This window comes from Charadrius vociferus, unplaced genomic scaffold, assembly GCF_000708025.1.
Source record: "Charadrius vociferus isolate BGI_N301 unplaced genomic scaffold, ASM70802v2 scaffold342, whole genome shotgun sequence".
NCBI classification, from domain to species: Eukaryota; Metazoa; Chordata; class Aves; order Charadriiformes; family Charadriidae; genus Charadrius; species Charadrius vociferus.
The window spans coordinates 31,590-50,654 of NW_009647231.1; the positions used below are offsets into that span (position 1 = coordinate 31,590).

Sequence of the window (19,065 nt, forward strand, 5' to 3'; positions counted from 1 at the left end):
CAAGATGGTGGGGCAGCTTGTGTCGGATGCACAACCTATGTTACGGTGTTACTGAAAAAAACCCAACAAAACAAACACACACAAGAACCCCCTCAAAAGACAGAAGATGACTTAAAGAATTGCTGTAGCGCCTCGATGGGAAAGGGCAAGCAGAAAGATCCAACAGTATTGTGGCATTGCACGTTAGGAGAGTCATCTGAAGTGTCCTCAGGAGAGGAGAAACAAGAAATACACCTGGATTATTTTGAAAGAATTACTGTGTTGGTTTTGTTTATGTTGTGTTGGCTGACCAAGAAGTGTGGTAGAATTCTTCACCTTTTTTCTAAAGGGCGAGGGGTAGGAAGGGTTCCTCTGGAAAACATCTGAAAAGAAACGTCCAAGAAGCAGAGGGAGATGTCTTTGCCCCCATTATTTCCAGTCCTCCCCTTGTTTGCTCCCTTGTGCATTAATGCATATGTGGACCAGTAACTCAGTTTCTCTGACCGCCTTTTTCCCACAAATACGTTCTTTTCTGAAGCTATACCTGTCAGCTTCTCAGGAATACAAGTAAATCATTTTTGTTTGTACGGTAACTTACAAATATCCTTCTGCTGCTGCACGGGGATCCTTTTAGTTTCCCATGTCGGTGCTCTTATTCTTTCCCCAGCTCTCCTTAACTGCTCCGCTGGATCCGTGGATCCCTTCTTCCCTCCTTTCCCTGATTATGTGATAGAGAACTCACGCTTGTGTTGACAGCGACCTTTCTCTGCCGTTACCACCGGTGTCTCGGGTTCCTTGCCCTGCATGTTCATACTTTCCCATCCTCCCCTGTCCTTGATATCCCAGGATCTTGCTTACTTCCTCCGACCTAAACAGCTCCGTCTGCCTTATGTTTCTCATTCTTTGCTTCCTCTCCTGTCCCTTCTGTGCCAGATTCTCGACTGCCCTTGCAAACTTTTTTTTTCCCTTTTTTTCCCCCTTTTCTTTACACTCTCCTCCTTCCCCTTCCTTTCTGCTGCCTCCCCGATTCCCTCTTCTGCTCTTACCCTTTCTGCAGGATGAGCCAGCCTGGTGGGATGTACTGGAGGAGCAGGCTGTGTACTATTAAGCTGCTGGTGGTTTTCCACAATATTGAGGTCTCTCTGGCCTTTCTTGGCAGATGTGGCTGTTTTCCCACAGAACAGCAATTTCTAGCTGTCAGCATGCTTCTCACCACTTCTGCTTTACAAGACAAATTAAAGAGCTGCACCCTTCAGTCTCAAAAGGAAGGGCTTTGTATCGGGCCAGTGGTGGAGTGTGGCTCTAAACTTGCTTAAATAATTCCTTCTCCTGTGTTAGATCCTAAATGCCTTCTGTTGAATATTTAGCATATCCGATTTGATTGGAAAAAAAACATAGTATGTGGTCGCCAGTGTGCATAGAGCAACTTAGAAATGTAGTTTGTGTATTTTTTTTCTAAACCTGGACCACTTTTATTTTCCTTAGGAGTGAAAACTGGAAGGCTTTTTCAACTCAAGCTGTAATGTGTAGTATGTCATTTGCTACACGTCAAAAACTATACTTTGCTGAAGAGTAGGCTTTCTGGCAAATTGCTTTGATAGAAGAAAATAACACATTCTGCACGATGTATTTCAATAGCTTCTCTAATGAAAAGCATCAGATAAAAATAAAATGCTTTCAATTCTATAGATCAGTCTGTGGTTGATGAAACGTTGTTTCCTGCTCCTGTACCTTAGAATTTAAGGGCCAATACATCCTGTCAACTTAATTTCTCTGTGCATGGAATTGGCAGGACAGAACTGGATCTCTGCATATTTTTTTCCCCACTGTTTTGTTAAAAACAATAGATTTTTTTTTATGAACCTTTGAATGCAGTATTATAGTTTGGCTTTTATATTAAATCAGTAGCATTCTTTGCATCGGTGGGTGGTGGAAATAGTTTATAACTCTTGTTTTGCTGCTGTTGCGTCTTGCTGCTGCTCAGTTGTTCTACTCAAAGGATAAAAACCACTTTCCCGTGAGACGTTTTGCAGATGTTGTTTATGTGGAAACTCCAATGGCAAAAAATAATAATATTCAGCTTTATGTATGCACTTAGTTTAGTTTAAGAGTCTGCTGAATTCTTTCTTCTTCTGGGGATTATTTTTATGTGGTGTTTGTAAACCTAATCTGATGCAACTCTGAATCCTTTCACTTCTCTGACAGAGAATTGTAATTTTTCTTCTTGGTGTTATATGCTAATGCTCTGGGCAGAGGTGTTTGATTGATGTGAGACCCCTTCCCCAAGAGATCTGGTTAAACCCTGTCCCCCTCCCATGCCCCAGTTTCTGTGTGAGAGAAGGCGATGGTGTGCTGCTGCTTGGCTTTTGGCTTAGGCAGAGTCTGTGTCTCTTTTATTATATGTGGTGTTGAAATCCAAGGATGCTGTTATCATACCAAAATCTTGTGAAAGCTCCTTAAGAAAAAGTCCTTCTGTTTTTCCCATACCACACCTTTTTCTCAAGAAAAAAACCTTTTAGACTAAATTTTGCTGTTCTGCTGTAGTTTCTGCCATTATGCAACCGTAAGCCTGAAAGACGCTTGCTTGGTCAGTGGCCAGTAATCTGCTGTGGAAAGAGATGATATCATACTATACTTCTCTTTAAATTTGTGCTTACGGGTTGTAACCATCCCTTCTTAAGATGTAAACATCTAGAAGCTTTATTTCATTTTTTTCAAATTTATAGATGTCATTGGGATCACAGAGATGTGGTGGGATATCTCACATGACTGGAGTGCTGCAGTGGATGAAAACAGGCTCTCTAAGAAGGACAGGGCAGGAAGGAAAGCATGGGGAGTTGCCCCTCGTGTGAGACAGCAGCAGGGATATGTGGAGCTTTGCCTTGGGATGGATGATGGGCCAGCTGAGAGCAGGTTGGGATTAGTGGGTGATGTTGTTTTGGGCGTCTGCTGTAGACTGCCTGATCAGGAAGAAGTAGTAGGTGATGTTTTCTTCGCATAACTGGAAGAAGCTTCCCATTCACAGGCCCAGGTCCTCATGTGGGTCTTGAAGTGCCCTGACATCTGCTGGAAGGGCAACACAGCAGGACATAAGCAATCCAGGAGTTTTCTGGAGTGCATTGATGACTTCCTAACACACGTAGTCAAGGAGTCAATGGACAGAGGTGCTCTGTTGGACCTCATGCTTATAAATGAGAACAGACAGGTTGAGATGTGAAGGTCAGGGTCGCAGTGGCTGTAGTGGCCATAGGCACCTTGGTTGTAGTGACTGTGAGATGGTGGAGTTCAGGATCCTGAGAAGAGGGAACAGGACAAAAAGCAACATCTCAACCCTGGACTTTGGGAAACAGACTTTGGCGTGTTCAGGGATCTGCTTGGAAGTGGTTGATAAGAAAGGTGTTTATGCTGCCGTTCATAGGGACATTGACAGACTGAAGAAATGGGCAGAGAAGGAATCTCATTAAGGTCAGTAAAGAGAAATACAAAGCCCTGCAGGCACTTGGGGAGGAATAACACCATTCTCCAGTACGGGCTGGGGGTGAGCCGTCTGGAAAGCAGCTTTTTAGAAAAAGGCCCGGGGTGACCTGGTGGACAGGTTGACCATGCGCCAGCCGTGCTCCCTCATGGCAAAGAAGGCCAATGGTATACTGGGCTGCATTAGGAAAAGTATTGTCAGCAGGTGATCCTTTTCCTCTGGCCAGCATTTGGGGGAAACACACCTGGAGTGCTGTGTCCAGTGCTGGGCTTCTCAGAGAAGAGAGTCATGGGCATACTGGACCAGGTCCTGCGAAGGGCCACAAAGACTATTAAGGGCTTGGAGCATCTCTCATGAGAAGAGGCTGAAAGAGCTGGGATAGTTTAGCCTTGAGAAGAAGGAGGTTCACGGCATCTTACTGGTGTATATAAATACCTGATGAGAGGGTGCAAAGACAGAGCAAAACTGTTCTCGAGGTGCCCTGTGATGTTATAAGAGGCAATGGGCAGAGACTGAAACACAGGAAATTTTGTCTGAAATAAGAAAACACTTTTTTCACTTTGAGGGTGGTCAAACACTGGCACAGGTTGCCCAGAGAGGTTGTGGAGTGTCCATCTTTGGAGATGCTCGAATCTCACTGGACATGGTCCCGGTGATCTGCTTTAGGTGACTCATGCTTTGAGTAGGGGGTTTGGATAGACTAGATGATCTCCAAGAGGTCCCTTCCAACCTCAACTGTTCTATGGTTCTGTAGAAGGCATGTCAAGGAATTTATCTGTCTTTAGCTTCTAATATTTTTAATGATGCAATTAGAATTGTCATGTTTTCAACTGTTATTCACTTTAATTGCGTTTTACTTTTAATGTTGATAGTGTCATGGTGTTTTGCACATCTTGCTGTAAATCCTTGAAGGAATACCAGTATATGATTTGAACAAGCATGTACTTCCAGTTATTATCAGAGAGAGAACTATGCTACTGTGTGAAACTGAAGTAGACTGTATGCACACAGTAAAGGTAGTTTTACTGAAAGTTCAAGAATCTTTTTTTCAGTATGACAAATGCTATGTAAAATACTTTCTAAGAACACCTGCAACTTTCCTTCAGTGTCTTGAGAATACTTATCTTTTGTAAAAACCTTTTGTGAGCGTAGTCAATTACTACTAGTGTGCAGTGCATGCATGGATTATTAAAATAAATAATGGTTTGTAGAGGAGCAACATTGGATCCTTATATTAACATCCCTCTAAATGTAGAACACTGAGTTGAAGGCTCCAAATAAGTTTATTACCAGACAAATATCTAGTTTTTCTGCTGGCTTCCTGATTTTTCTGTTGTATTGCTTAAGACTTGAAGAAGATGCTATGCCTTTTGACATCAAATTTGAAAGACCACAGCCCGATGGGAGCAGAGGGAGAAGTTAGTCTGGTGTCCCCTACGAGGTCTGACTTCCCTGGTCATGTCCCGGAGGTTATTCAGAAGATTTTGAAGTCTGCTTGGTTTGAAATATTTTCTAATGGCAGTTTTTTGTAGTAACAGCTGAGTTCTACTGATTTTTTTACCTCAGGTGGAAGAAAGTAATTAGGTGGTTATGTTTCAAAACTTTCAACTTTTTTTTTCCTGTAAGGGGTGTATTGTTGTAGTAAATAGGTAGCATCCCCTTCTCTGTGTGATGTACACAGGTAAGACAAGGTTTGTGGGCAAAGGATTACACATCTGTAGCTCTAAAATAAATTTTATGATTATACATAGAGTTACTTTTCTAATTATATCAGTTGGTCTAAAAAAAGATGTTACCTCCTGCCAACAATCTTGTGTGCTGGAAAAATGCATGCTGCAAATTCATTAGTGAGATTAAATGTGGGTTTTTTTTTGTTTCTCCAAACGGAAAATGCATTTAACTGCAATGAATCCATATTTCGTTGTAGCAGATGTTTTCTGGCTTCTCTCAAAGGCCGAGATAGTCCCTCCCACCGCTGTACTCTAACCGCCATGGCATCAAGTGCTCTTTAACCTTTGTTGCCTCTGCTTAATTGACATAAAAGAGAAAGTAAATCCTTGCCTGCCACGAAACAGTATGAGGCAACCTGTTCAATGCATCGCTTGGTAGAACAGCATTTGAATTCAGTGCTGCCATGTATTGGTTTTTGAGAGCGGATAGTCCCTTGTTCATTATTTTAAAATGATGGTAACAACCGAGACTAGGACCTGCACTGCCCATCATTGGCTGTAGTTCAGAAAATGGCAGGTGCTTTGCAAATGGGGCTGGAAACGGAGCGGGTAGGTGTTGAATGCCAGCTTCAGTGAGGCATCGGTTATCATTTCTGCTCTGTCTCCTGTAGACACTCCACAGCCCTTCTGCCTGGTTGATCCTTCTTACCAGGCTTTCAAGCATCGGTTGGAGGGGGAGATAGCAGTTGCAACATCTGGTTCTGGTTAGCTATGTGCGCATGAACTGTGATGTTTCACTAATACTTTCTCTTGTCATGAAATTTATTAATGTGAAATTTTATTAATGTTTTGTATGGATTCCTGCTTGAATGTCTGCCCCTATGCCATCTTTCATTGTTATTCATGATGACAAACTCGGTGCTAGGATGCTGTAAGAGCAAAGTACAGCTTCAACACATTCTACAAATGTGGCTTGGGCATGTGAAACAATCTTTCACCATTCCAAAAATCTGTAGCGCTTCTGGTTTTGCCATGAAACATGTGAAGACAGAATTAGAGACTTCAGCTGCATGGAGCAGTTGTCCATTTGCTGGCTTGCCACCTAGCAAGCAGGCAGCGGTCTGCATGCCATGGTCCATCACCAGCTGCTGCTGCATCTCCTCATGGCTTGAGAGGAATCCCGTAGCTGCTTCCAGTAACACTTCAATACAGAGCCATCAGCTGCATGATGACTCTGCTGTGCTGCACTGTGAATTAGTCCCTGCCCTCAGAAATCATTTCAGTGTCTCACTTAGTACTTTATTTGAAAATTAAAGTGTGTTTGGCCCAGAGGAACGTGAGGGATCCACATTTGTGAAACCCTGTTGCCCTCATCGGTTGTCGTTGCTTGCAGGTGAAGAAGACAGGTGGAATAACTTGAGGGATCTTGATGTTGATGGCAGGCTTGTGGGAGATGCCAAGCTGATAACACCCACACTAGACTTCATTGGAGTCTGCTGGGAACTCGTTACACACTTCGTGAATCCAGAGCAGGATCCAGCTTCCTCAGTGTTTCATTGTGCAGCTGGTTAGGATGTGCTTCTAGGGGAAGGTGGCCCCTTTCAGTGCTCTTGCTGGTTTTCCTCAGTGCTCCTGTGCCTGGCGGGTGTCTCTAGGATGTATTTTAAGATGGTGATGTAGAGGATTGCATCCTAGAAGGAGATTTTTGTGCACAAGTGAGTTGTGGCTTTCTGCTGGGGGTGCCTGGCAGCTTGAGTGGAGGGCAGGGCGTGTTACAGCTCGCCGTAGGTGTTAAGTGTGGCCATGGTTCTCATTGACTCCTGGCTGCTGGCTGGCATCTCCAGTAGCTGACTTCGGAGCAGAAGCAATGTCTGAAATCCCACCAGTCGGTTAGTGTAGGGCATCGAGTGTCCCATCCCCTTGGAATCCTTACCACTGAGTGTCCCCTGCGGATGGGCTTTCAAAGAGTTGACTATCGAGGACTTTTGCAAAAGAGGGAGGAATGAGGAGAACCTTGCCCTTCCCTCTTCACCTTTGCCCTTCTGATAGATGAGGGAAATGTGTTTGCATGTGCGCCTGTACCACAGCCTGGTTATTAAACACATCCCCAGGAAGCAGAACACTTGAATTCAGTGCTGCTTCTGCGTTATGTGATTTAATCCTTGCTCCTAGAATCACAGAATCATTTTGGTTGGAAGAGACCTTTAAGATCATCAAGTCCAACCGTTAACCTAACACTGCCAAGTCCACCACCAAACCATGTTCCTCAGCACTATGTCTAACCGTCTTCTCAACACCTCCAGGTGTGGTGACTCAACCACTTCCCTGGGCAACCTGTTCCAATGCTTGGTAACCCTTTCTATGAAGAACTTTTTCCTAATATCCAATCTAAACCTCCCCTGGAGCAACTTGAGGCCATTTCCTCTTGTCCTATCGCTTGTTACTTGGGAGATCTACCCCCACCTCTGTACAATCTCCTTTCAGGTAGAGAGCAATAATGTCTCCCCTCAGCCTCCTTTTCTCCAGGCTAAACAACCCCAGTTCTCTCAGCTGCTCCTCATAGGGCTTATTCTCCAGATCCCTCACCAGCTTCGTTGCCCTTCTCTGGACACACTCCAGCACCTCAATGTCTTTCTAGTGAGGGGCCCAAAACTGAACACAGTATTTGAGGTGGGGCCTCACCAGTGCCGAGTACAGGGGGACGATGAACTCCCTAGTCCTGCTGGCCACACTATTCCTCATACAGGCCAGGATGCCATTGACCTTCTTGGCCACCTGGGCACACTGCTGGCCCTGATCACCAAGTGGTATGGTATCCTAAAGAAAGGTTGGGCTTGCCCTGCTCTCTTGCTGAAGCTGTGCAATGGTGCAGGCAGAAAAATAACCTCTAGGAGCCAAAAGCAAGTGATTGGGGACCTGACTTGGGAGCTGGAGAGCATTGTGTCAACCGTGCTGCGAGGTTATTTCATGGATTTGATGCCTTATCTTGTTCACTGCTTTGCTTACCAAAACCACATTGCAGCTTCTGCTTGTGTTTGCCTGAAGAAAGACCTGTTTCCAAGGTCTTCTGAGGCAGTATAACAAGGGTGGGGGAAGGATTGATATTTCCTTCGTCTGGTGACTGAAGGAGGACATGTAGCTGGTGAATCATAGAATGGTTTAGGTTGGAAGGGACCTTAAAGATCATCTAATTCGACCCCCCTGCCATGGGCAGGGACACCTCCCACTAGACCAGGTTGCTCAAAGCCCCATCCAACCTGGCCTTAAATATCTCCAGAGATGAGGCTTCCACAGCTGCTCTGGGCAACCTGTTCCAGTGCCTCACCATCCTCATAGTGTAAAATTTCTTCCTAATATCTAATCTAAATCTCCCCTCTTCCAGTTTGAATCCATTTCCCCTCGTCCTATCACTACATGTCCTTGTAAAAAGTCCCTCCCCAGCTTTCTTGTAGGGCCCCTTTACATACTGGAAGGCTGCTGTAAGGCCTCCTCAGAACTTTCTCTTCTCCAGGCTGAAGAACCCCAAGTCTCTCAGCCTGTCCTCACAGGAGAGGTGCTCCAGCACTCTGATCATCTTTGTGTCCCTCCTCTGGACCTGCTCTAACAAGAATGGAAGTGAACAAATAAAGCGAAGGCTTCCCCATATTGATTTTCGTTTACAACGTAGGAGAAGAAAATGGAGCCTGAAGAAAGCTTTGAAGCAGGAAATGCAATTAGGGGTTAAACTATGTTTAAATTTCTAATTCTAAAGTGCAGACATCCTTTAGCTGGTCAGCTATAGGTTTGGAAAATGGGTGAAATAAATATAGATGGTGTTTAAGAAACAGGACCTAGTAATGTATTCTGTCTTGGTAGTTTACATAATTCCTGTTTGAATATAATACTGTAATTTCCTGAAGAAGCCTTAAAAGCTGAGGCAGCATGCATATGTTGAAAATCTGTATTGGTGTCTAAGGGAAACTTGACATAAGAACAAGTACTCACAAATTTTTAAGCTTGTCAGCAACAGCTCAAGTGCCTGCACACACACAAAAAAAAAATAAAATCTTGCTCTATCCTGTGTGAATATAACCCTGAAACTGGAGTTTATTTGCAGTTTTCTTCCCCCTCTCCCTCTCGTTCTAATTTCTGCTGCTCATGCTGGCCCACCTCGAAAATTAGGCAGTGGATTTCATAAAGGTTCTAATTTTAATTCTCTTGGCTGCTAGTAGTAGCCTTTTTATGGAAACATTTTGCTTAACACGGTACGAATTCAGTTACGTGACCTGTGCCAGATGGGTTTGGAGTGTGACACATCTCTAGCGCTGGAAAGGCTCTAGCAGTGAGATGTTGCTTCTCCCCTTAAACAGAGTTAGCTGCAAGTAGGTCTTCATGCCCTCCTGGGTTTTTTATTTCAGTTGCCTATTGTTTTCGTCTATTTCCATGTTTGTTTGTTTTTTTTTTCCATCAGGAAAGGTGCTGAAGCATTCAGGCAAGATTCTCCGGCATGAATGTTTTTTATTGTAGGAGTGAACCATTGAAAGAAAGCTGGCAACACGTGGTGTTTTGGCCACTTTGGCAGGAAAAAATCTTGAGTTTTATCAGTCCTACTAGTTTGGCTTAATTCTGTTAACTTTTATGTCTAGAATCGAGTGCCAGTTGTAGTGGTATTCTTTTTTTTTTAAAAAAATGGTATAAAAAATGAGGACTGTGGGATCACACTGTCTGTTTATACTTTTCAGTGAGTCACACACTTATCACTTTTTTTTCTTATTTTTCTTCTGTTGGCTGACATCGACCCAATTTTGTCAGAATTAAGTTTTTTTAAAAATATGTGGCTGGGTGGAGGAGAGAGACTTGGTTAGTTTTCCAGCATGAGAAGGACTCTGTTCAAGATGTGTGTTCTTAGAAAATCCATATAAGAGAAACCTTTACAAATTCTTTGATAGCAGGAAAAGCTTCCCCTGAAGGTTGGGAATTGCCACTACGTAGAAAGTTGTAGGCTCCTTTAGTGCTGATGCTTATGGAATTCTGTGTCTCATTGAAGTGCTATTAATTAGGCTGGCTAAACTGAGCAGCATTAAAAGTGTTGCCAAGATACTCGCAGGGACGTCGGGTCTGCAATCAAAACCTGCTATTACAGCATGCTGGGTGGATGTGCTGCTCTGGCCAACAACCCCATTGCACTTTGGTTAGCGTGAGAGCTTTTCAAATAGAGACTGAACTGTGTCTGATATATTGAATTAGGAACATGTTTCTGGTTGGCATATATTTAAGAAATTACAGTTATTTATATCTATATATACATATATATTTACATTTGTTGAACTCTGTTCAGTAAGCTCTTAATTCTCTTTTTTATTCCCCTGTGATCTTTCTGACAGGTAAAACAAAGATGGCAAAAAGGAGGCGCTTGCCTCTCCAGTAGTGCTTTAGAACACTAATGATGTGCCTTGGATAAAGGAGGAATAGTTACTGAAATGGGAATAGCATGTACTACACATGCAAGAGTGGTTGAGTTCTGTACTTTAAAGGAAAAAACCAAGGAGTTCAAAGAAATGCCATTCACATAACTGCAGCTTCTGATTTTATCTAGGAAATGGTGTCATTCATTAAAAATTGTTATGCAAACTAGAAATAAAGCTCCCAGATCATTTTTCTTTTAAGTATTCAGTTAAAGAAACAGGAATGCTTTTAACTATTGTGCAATTTTGTTTGTTACATGTTTAAAAAACATATACAACACTGACGGCTGGTGCGGTGCCTTCAAACCTTCCCGGGGATGCCAAGGTCTTCATAGCTTTTTGTGACCATTCTTTTTTAACTGTGTTCCTCCTGTCTTTTCTCACTTGCCATTGTAGAGCATCCCTGGCGAGGACAGCTGTTGCTCATGAGAAGATTTGTAGTAGAACACCAATATTTATAACTGTCATATAGTTTAGCAGCTACACACTGGCTGAGGAACACTTTTTGGCAAGTGTTTATTTTGGATAGTGTTAGGACAGATTGGGATCTCTTCTGTGGAGTGTACTCCTGCTGTGTTTTCACAAAAGTATCTTAAAGTGCTTTTCTAAGCTTCTGATGGATTCTTGGTTTAGTCATATTAATAAATATTTAGCAAAAGGGATGCATTTGTTTTAGAATATAAAAATGTTAATAATATGAAAATGCAGTTATGGATCCTGTGAGGACAAAGAAAAAGCATTTGTGGCTTTTAAAATTGTAATATATGTTTTTAGGGAGCTAGAAATGTGGAACTGTAAAGGTTTTTATCTCCCTCGTACAATTTTAACTCTGTTATCAACGGCCTTTAATACTTGGTGGGGACGGACTGCCACTCTGACTCAAAAAATGCCTTTGAATTTTCGCATTCAGATCTGGTGCATCTTTTGGCTGCTGAGTTTTTATAAACTTTTTAAAACTCTATCGTTTTTATTCCCTAAAAGGAACCCATGTTTTCAAGGGAAAACACATTAATTTCAGTTGTGTTTTATTTTTCTGTGATAAGGAGCAACAATGTGATTGGTGCTGAGGTTGCAAAACCTTGCACTTAAAACCTAGTTTATGATCTTGGGCATAAGATGCTCAGACTAAGACTGAACGCCTGTATCATAATACAAATTCACAAGATGATTGTGTTTTAACCTTGTCTCTTAGTAAGATGTCTGTTTTACTGCTTGTTCTTGTGTCAATCTAAGATAGAAATGAGAGACATTCAGAGCGCACACTCCAGCACCTAAAAAAACCCAAAACAAACCAATAATAAAGAAGGTGCTAATTTTCAATAAAGGATTGTGGGTGATTAAGTGTAGGTAGACACCCAAAACTTGCTAGCATCTTCCTGTTGGCTTGAGGGGCAAAACCCATGAGGGTGCAGGGACGTACACGGGCCATGGGTGGGTGAGATGCACAAGTTTTGACTGCTGGGCAAAAATGCAGATGCACTTCAGGGGCACAGAAACCTTCCAAAACTCGAGGAGTCTCGGTCAGTTATGGTCAAGATGACTTGCATGTAAAGTCACTTAATTCTGCACAAATCCTCACCACTTGCAGTCACTCTCATTCACAAGGCCTGGCTGGAAGAGGGGAAAGCTGTGATGAGATAAGGGCTCTCCAGCTTTTCCTAGAGTTGCCTACATCTTAATTGGTTTTTAACAACCGTTTTGTCTTTCACTCACCAGCTGCTCCCAGCACCTGGGGTTGACCCGACTTGTAGCTTGACCCCTCTCCTCTGATGGTTGTTTTGTCTTGGGGGGGGATACAGACCCTCTGAGCCTGTAGCTGGGGGTCAGGGAAAGTTAGTGTCCCACCAGCATTGCGTGCCCCCGTCCTCACCATAGGGACAGGGCTGGGTTGGGTTCCTCTTCAAGCTGGGAAGACCTGGAATCGTTTGTATCCCGCCCAACTTTCATTAGTCCTTCCGAAACTGGGCCGCAGAGCAGAGGATGTTTGAGGCTGGAAAGAAAGTCTTCCCAAGGGAGGCCGGCTCCATAACCTGGTTGGTTATGGCGTTCACCAGTGAAGAAGACCTTGGCAGCCCCTCTCTGTGGGTTTTCTGGTTCATCCCTTAGAAGTGTCTCTCTGCATTAACTTCCTAATGAGCCCCGGTGTGTAATTAGGATGCTTTTAATTACCCTGCTGGGTAACCTCACCCCATTAATGACTGTGAAGCAGGCACTCTGGGTTTCGCTAGTGTCTGTCTGCTGTGATCTTTAATAGCAAGCTTTACAGATGGCTTTTTTTTTTTTTTCAAATAAATTTTCATTTTAGGTCAAACATAGATTATAGTCTGTTTGCATGTAAAAATTAAAAAAAAAATACTCATTCTGATGCAGGTCTGAAAGAGGTCTGCATAACTAATTTTAACCAATAACTTTAATTAGCTCAAATTTTGAAAGCAGCTTCTAGTTATTGCTTATCATGTGAGTTGTGTGAATATTTTCTGACATGGAATTTTTTCTTTCTTTCAGCCTTTCTTCCAACTTGTGAAGTTACGGAAGCTTGGACTTAGTGATAATGAAATCCAGCGGCTCCCTCCAGAAATAGCAAATTTCATGCAGCTGGTGGAGCTTGATTTGTCTCGAAATGGTAAGCTCCAACGTTAATTTGTTTGATTCTATACTGTCCTATGACATGGTCTATAAAACTGGGTTAGTAAGTAGTTTTTCTGTCTCTGAAGCTGCTATCTATGTCCTGCAGAACGCTTTTCCTTGTAATTCATGGATTTGCCCGTAGTTCTGGATGGGGAAGGGGGAAAGAGCAGAGGAGAGCCAGTGGTGGAAATACAGTAATAAAATAACGCTTAACTGTAGTTCTGCCTTTCTGAAAGCCTGCTTTATTTTCCGATTTAAAGAATGTTTTGCATCCTATTTTTATATGTGTATCTGTCACAATGTTGATTTCTTTCCCCAAGCTCTCTGAAATGCTTAGCAGTTGAGAAGGAAAAAAAAAAAAATAGGTTGGAAGAAAAAAAGCTCCTTTCTGTGCAAAAAAAGGCTGCCTATGGGCTAAAAGTCCAGTTCTTTGTCTCTGCTCTCCTCTTTACCTGGGATTAGCAAGAGGCAGAGTGCTGGTATTTCTGGATGTACTTCTGGAAGAAGAATCAGTCTGTTTGTCACCTGCAGAGCGAAATTCAGAAAAGGTGAAAAGGTTGCTGGGAGAAACTGTCTTTTAAAATGTGTTGTTGGAAATCATGTGGGTTTATAATTCGGTTGTAATGTTTGCTGTTTATATTGTCCCAAGCTGTGATGGAGTGAAAACTTTTTTTGGTGGCCTGGTGAACTTAACCAGTTCTGCAAGAAGTTCAGGGGCTGGTGGGTCACCTTTAAACAGCCTTATGACCCGGTGATCTAGAAACGGCGAATCCGTGTTACCAAATTAGAGCAACTGTCAGATATTTTTGCTTCCCTATATGTAGTGGATATGCATGAAATCCTCTCTGAGGTGTGATGGATGGGGTGGGAGAGAGCAAGGTTGCAGAACCTTTTAAATAAGTGAGGGATGTAACTGGATATTCAAGAGAAGAAACAGTGCAACAGGGAGCCTTTTTTTCTTTACGGTTTAACTTCACATTGACCGTTTGCCACTGAAGAATATTCAGTGGCCGCTTCACCTTCCTATAACTATCCGAAATTTGCATCTTTATTTGTTTGGTGCTTTTAATGCCATCTTTATCTGATAATATAATTGATGAAGCGTAATGAGTCTCCAGGCAGTTGCTGAAAAAATTCTGTGAACCATATAATTTTATGCACATTTGCAAAATGCTATAAGAGAAGAAAACTGGAAAAAATCTGAGAGACAGAAGAAACACATTAGTTAAAACATTTTAGAAATACACGAGCATTAATTGGCTCAGTATTTTGGCTACTGAGTTTGGCTGCGTGGGTACTGTCTGTGACAGACCTTATACAAAAGGAAACACTCTGTTGGCTTAGTAATTCTCTGTGCAAGTGAATAACTAGCTGCAAAAGAGCTGGTGGATCAGAGCCATGTGAACTCTTGTCAGCCTGACTTGGAAGTTGGCTTGAGAGCTCAACTGTAACGAGAACAGATGGTGTGAACATTTATGGTTGGGTAGATGCGTGTGTGTCATTAGAAGTTCCTGCACAGGGAAGTGTTTTCTCGAGGGATGGGTTGGACTAATGCAGGTGGCAGGGAGCAGTTGCTTTCCTATATCCAAGGTTCAGTGTTAATTGCCCATTTTATTGCATTACTTTCTCTTCTCTGTGGTTCATTGCAGAAGGTGACTGATACTGCTTCCCTCTGCTTAATCATGTCATGGTTATTGCACGACTTGACTTTTGAATGAAAAACACACGGTGCGAGGTGATGCAGGGGGGCCACGGCAGAAGATGACTGATGTTTCTTTCCGCTGTTTAGTCATGTTATGGTTGTCTCACAGCTCTGCAAATTAAAAGGCAAAACACACACCGTCTGGGATGCTGGCAGGGGGAATTCTCACATAAGATTTTGGAGACTTACAGTATTTTCATTTCTTAACTTTGTATTTTGAACCCACCTTCCAGTATGTCAGATTCTCAACCTGCCAAAGGTTTCTCCTGTTCGGTGGTTTGCACTCCATGGGTTTTTGTTTTTCTAACTACCAAAGTACTTAGAAAAAAACAACTAGGAACTCTTTGTATTCCTTTCAGGCAGAGAAAAACAGCCTAGCTTTTCAAAACACAGTATGCTGCATGAATAGGAAAGTGTAATGTTGACATCTGAACTGGGGAAATAAGAGATCATTGTTCTGTGTTTTTTGTTGTTTTAGCTGTCTGGTTGGGTGCACTAATTGCTTTCAGTTCTGGCCATTCTGTTTCCTCAAGAGCCTAACAACGCAAATATAAATTCATGTAATGTTCTGTGTTCAGGAGTATGCCTTTATATTTTAACCTCTCATCACAGGAGGAGGAGGAGAGGGTTTTGAATAGACAAAGTAGTTCCATTTCCCTCATAATAAAATGGTGACGTGTCTTCCTTTCTCATACTTTCTAACCCTTTGGTCAGCGTATGATCTTTGAAGGTCCACGAGATGGGGGGTATATAGTATGGCTGGACTTGGGTGCGCTTTCAGGCTGTGGTGGCCAGCTGCATTTTGTGCAGCGCTGAGGTGGTGTATCTGGAGGTGGGATTGATCCCCCTCCCTGCTCTGGCAGGATCCCTCCCAGCTCTTCGGAGGCAGCTCTGGGTGCCTGTGCCATGCGGTGTTACGTGCTGCGTAAGTAGCCCTGGTTCGTAGGCACTCAGGAAAGTTGAATAAGGAAACTCTTAAGTGTGGCTTTCTTAAATTCCCAGGTGTTTTAAAATGCCCAAGACACGCTTGTATATGTTAAAAATGTGTTATGTTACGTAATTAATCCTTTAAGCAGTTTTTTGGTTAATCTAGAGCTGCAAAAATCCTTCTAAGTAACACTCAAAATCTTCAGCAGATGTAAACTCGGTGCGCCTGTGATCTTGGGTGTACGTGAGAGAAGTCTGGGGAGGGTAAGATGAGAGCGTTAGTGATGCAGAAGCGTTTGGGGAAGGCTAGGAGCCATATAATCTCCAACTCTTCCTGTATTGTTTGCATGTTGATGCTATTTCTTATTCCTCTCAAAGGCCCATGTGTTCATGCAGATTTCCGAGGAAGCATCCCCACCGTGCTTTTGTAGTCTGGCTGAGGCTGTTATTTGAGAAAAGGTTGACTGGATAAATCAAGAATGGGAATATCAGAGGGCAGGGGAGCTGCGCTAAGAAAACAGCGTTGTGATGGTGAAGACTCTGAAGGTTATTTGGCGACGCAGTTTATCTCTGCCCCTTGGTCTTAAGTTGTTCAAAAAGCTGCGGTACTAGTTCTGAGGCAAAAGAGAAGAGACTTGTAGAATTTTGACAGTGGATGCCTGAGCTTTTGAATTGCTGGCAAAGCCCGTCTGAGACTTGGAGTATTCCCTGTAGCATCTTCGGAGATAAATGTTCAACTGCTGTGTGTCTGAAATGGCTGCTGGCTCCCTCAGGTTCCCCAAGCTTGGGTAAATCTTTTCCTGGATTCTCACATCACTGGTGAATTCTGCAAGGACGCTGCATCGCTGGAGCCTCCTTGCTTGATGTCCTTGAAGTTTGGCTAAGACTACTGTGCTTTGCACTGAGCCGCAGCGCAAGTCTTTGCTTTACACGGTGGAGGAGCGATTCTGCTTCAGGCACAGTCAGAAACGCCTGTGTGCTAATTGTGTTCCCACAGCACTTGGGCACTCTCCGGGACAAATCTCGAAAGACCCTGTGATTCGTAAAAGAAGTGCAGTCTCCAAAGGGAGAAAGACGTGCTCAAAATTCTGCAGTTTTTTCCTTGCGCCTTGGCTGGCGCTTCATTAAGCTTCTTCACTGTCTCCCAAAGCGCGTGTGGCTTGTTTGAGATCCCTGGGAATCGTAGCAGGCCGCTGCCTGTGCTGCTCATCCCGCCTTTTCTTCTCCCTCCCCCCTTCTGCGCAGCCCCAGGAGGCTGAGCTCTTAGAGCTTAGGGCCCTGCCATCCCAGGTTCATTAAAATGTTAATGGCTTTTCTTGTTTCGTAGCTTCTTCCAGACAGGAGGGGTTTCTGTAGTTAGTTTAATGCATGCTGATATTTGGGATTATGTATGCTGCGTATGTATGCTGTGTTCTTGCAGACGTGGTGTGTTCCTTTTTAGTATCTCTCTTCTCCAAGAAGAGGTTTGTTGTTTTTTTTTGTTTGCCTTCAACAAGTATTAAATCCTCCAGATTCCACTGATGTGTTTTTGTCATGGTATTGCATGCTTCTTAGAATGCCCTGAAGATGTTAATTTAATTATAGGATTTTTATTTGAAAGAAATTGCAGCCCCCCTCCCCCCCCCCCCTACTTAACAGGTGTGGTGTGGAAGTCTGGATTTTTTAATTTTTTTTTTTTTTTAATGTCCTACACCTTTTTCAGTCTTTAACAGATTGTCAGCAGCTTGTTTCATTCAGCTCTTTTGGGATAAGAAGAAAATCACTGTGAGCTTTCACGCTGGACAGTGGCTGCTGGCTATTAGGCACTGGGGTGGCTTTCCTGCCCTTCCCACCTTAACTGTCCCACTGCCCACCCCCTTCTCGGATGAAGACTAACCCCCTTGCTTAGGTAGGAGGTGAGCCTCCTGCACTTCTGTCTGCCAGCATTCTGCGGTCTCGCTGTGCCAAAAGCCTGGCAGACTTCTCTGCTGCTACTCCTCTTGCTTCCGTTGAACGTGGCTACCAAGGGCTTGGTCATGCAAGCCCGTAGCATCAATGTAGTTGCTGCCTAGGGGCAGATTTGCACTAACTGTCTGTAGCTGGTGGCAGGTAAGGGGGTTCAAGTTGGCTCTTCCTCCATGGAAATGCTCTTTAACCATGCAGTTTGGTCTTGCGTCCAAGCCCCGAGTCTCAAGTCAGTGGGAAAAGATGCAAGTGTGTGTGCGATGGGAGAATTAAATGGATTTTGGTAATCTTCGCAGATGGATTATGATGGTTCTGCTGCTGACTCCGCTCTCAGTGGAGCTGAGATCTGTTACTTTGTGAACTGAGGAGCGATGGGTTTGCTGTGGTATCTGCTGAGGAAATCTGTGTGTGGGCAGATCTTGTTAAGCCGTATCTGACTCTGCATGATGCTTGATACCAAAATCTCAACGTGGTTATTTACTTTGATACCCAATAAGAATAATACTGTTTGTTTAGTGCGTACAGTTTCATACCTACTGTAGAGATGGATTCTGGCTACACGATATATTGGTTGCTACCCATTTTTGTAGTTTCTGGTTAAACTGAGCTTATGACTGTATGGATAGCACAGTTGTTCTGGACACAAGTCTTATGACCGCAGGATAGTCTCATTGCAAAATCCTCTCCCAACACAGTTGCCATGTTATGGAAAATATGCTATCATTTATGTGAAAATAATTACAGATATCACAAAAGATAAATATGTTACTTCAGGATTACCCTAACAGTAGAGATGGTTCCTCAGAAGCATCTCAATCATTTCAACACTGCAGTGTAGGGAGAGAGCTGCTGCTGTGCAAGGCTGATGGTCTGTGTGGTGTCCAAGATTTTTGGAGGTCAATCTTTGGCAGCTACAGACCATTGTCCCAAATGCTCCATGATCCTTATTTTTACCTTTTCCTTGCTTCCAAAATGGATTACAGTTGCAGATTTAGAAACTCTTATTTTGTTTTGTCTTCAGTCATCAGGGTACTTTCAGAAATCAACAGCAATGGTGTTTAACTGTTCTACTTTCAGGTGCAGGCAATTTGATATTACTGCTTTTTATTTGAAGTGTTTATTCTTTTTATCTGCTTTACCACCTAATTAAAAGTCTTTTTAGAGAACTTAGTCATCCTTAGGACACCACAGTCATTGTGTATTGCGTGGTAGGTACATTTGATTCAACAAGTCATTTAAAGCTTCAGTAGAAGTGCGGGTGAGCACGCGGCAGCGGACCTGCAGAGCATCAGTCCA

General features: G+C 43.1%; 1 protein-coding gene across 1 annotated transcript in view; it reads left to right on the plus strand.

The window, feature by feature from the left end:
* Positions 1-3,581: 3,581 nt before the first annotated feature.
* LRRC1 (leucine rich repeat containing 1) overlaps positions 3,582-19,065 on the plus strand; it is a 66,810-nt gene continuing 51,326 nt past the window's right edge. The window contains exons 1-3 of the mRNA XM_009879838.1: positions 3,582-3,621; positions 6,518-6,642; positions 13,074-13,191. Of these exons, the coding sequence (XP_009878140.1) occupies positions 3,582-3,621; positions 6,518-6,642; positions 13,074-13,191 (283 nt within the window). The remainder of the gene's footprint in view (positions 3,622-6,517; positions 6,643-13,073; positions 13,192-19,065) is intronic.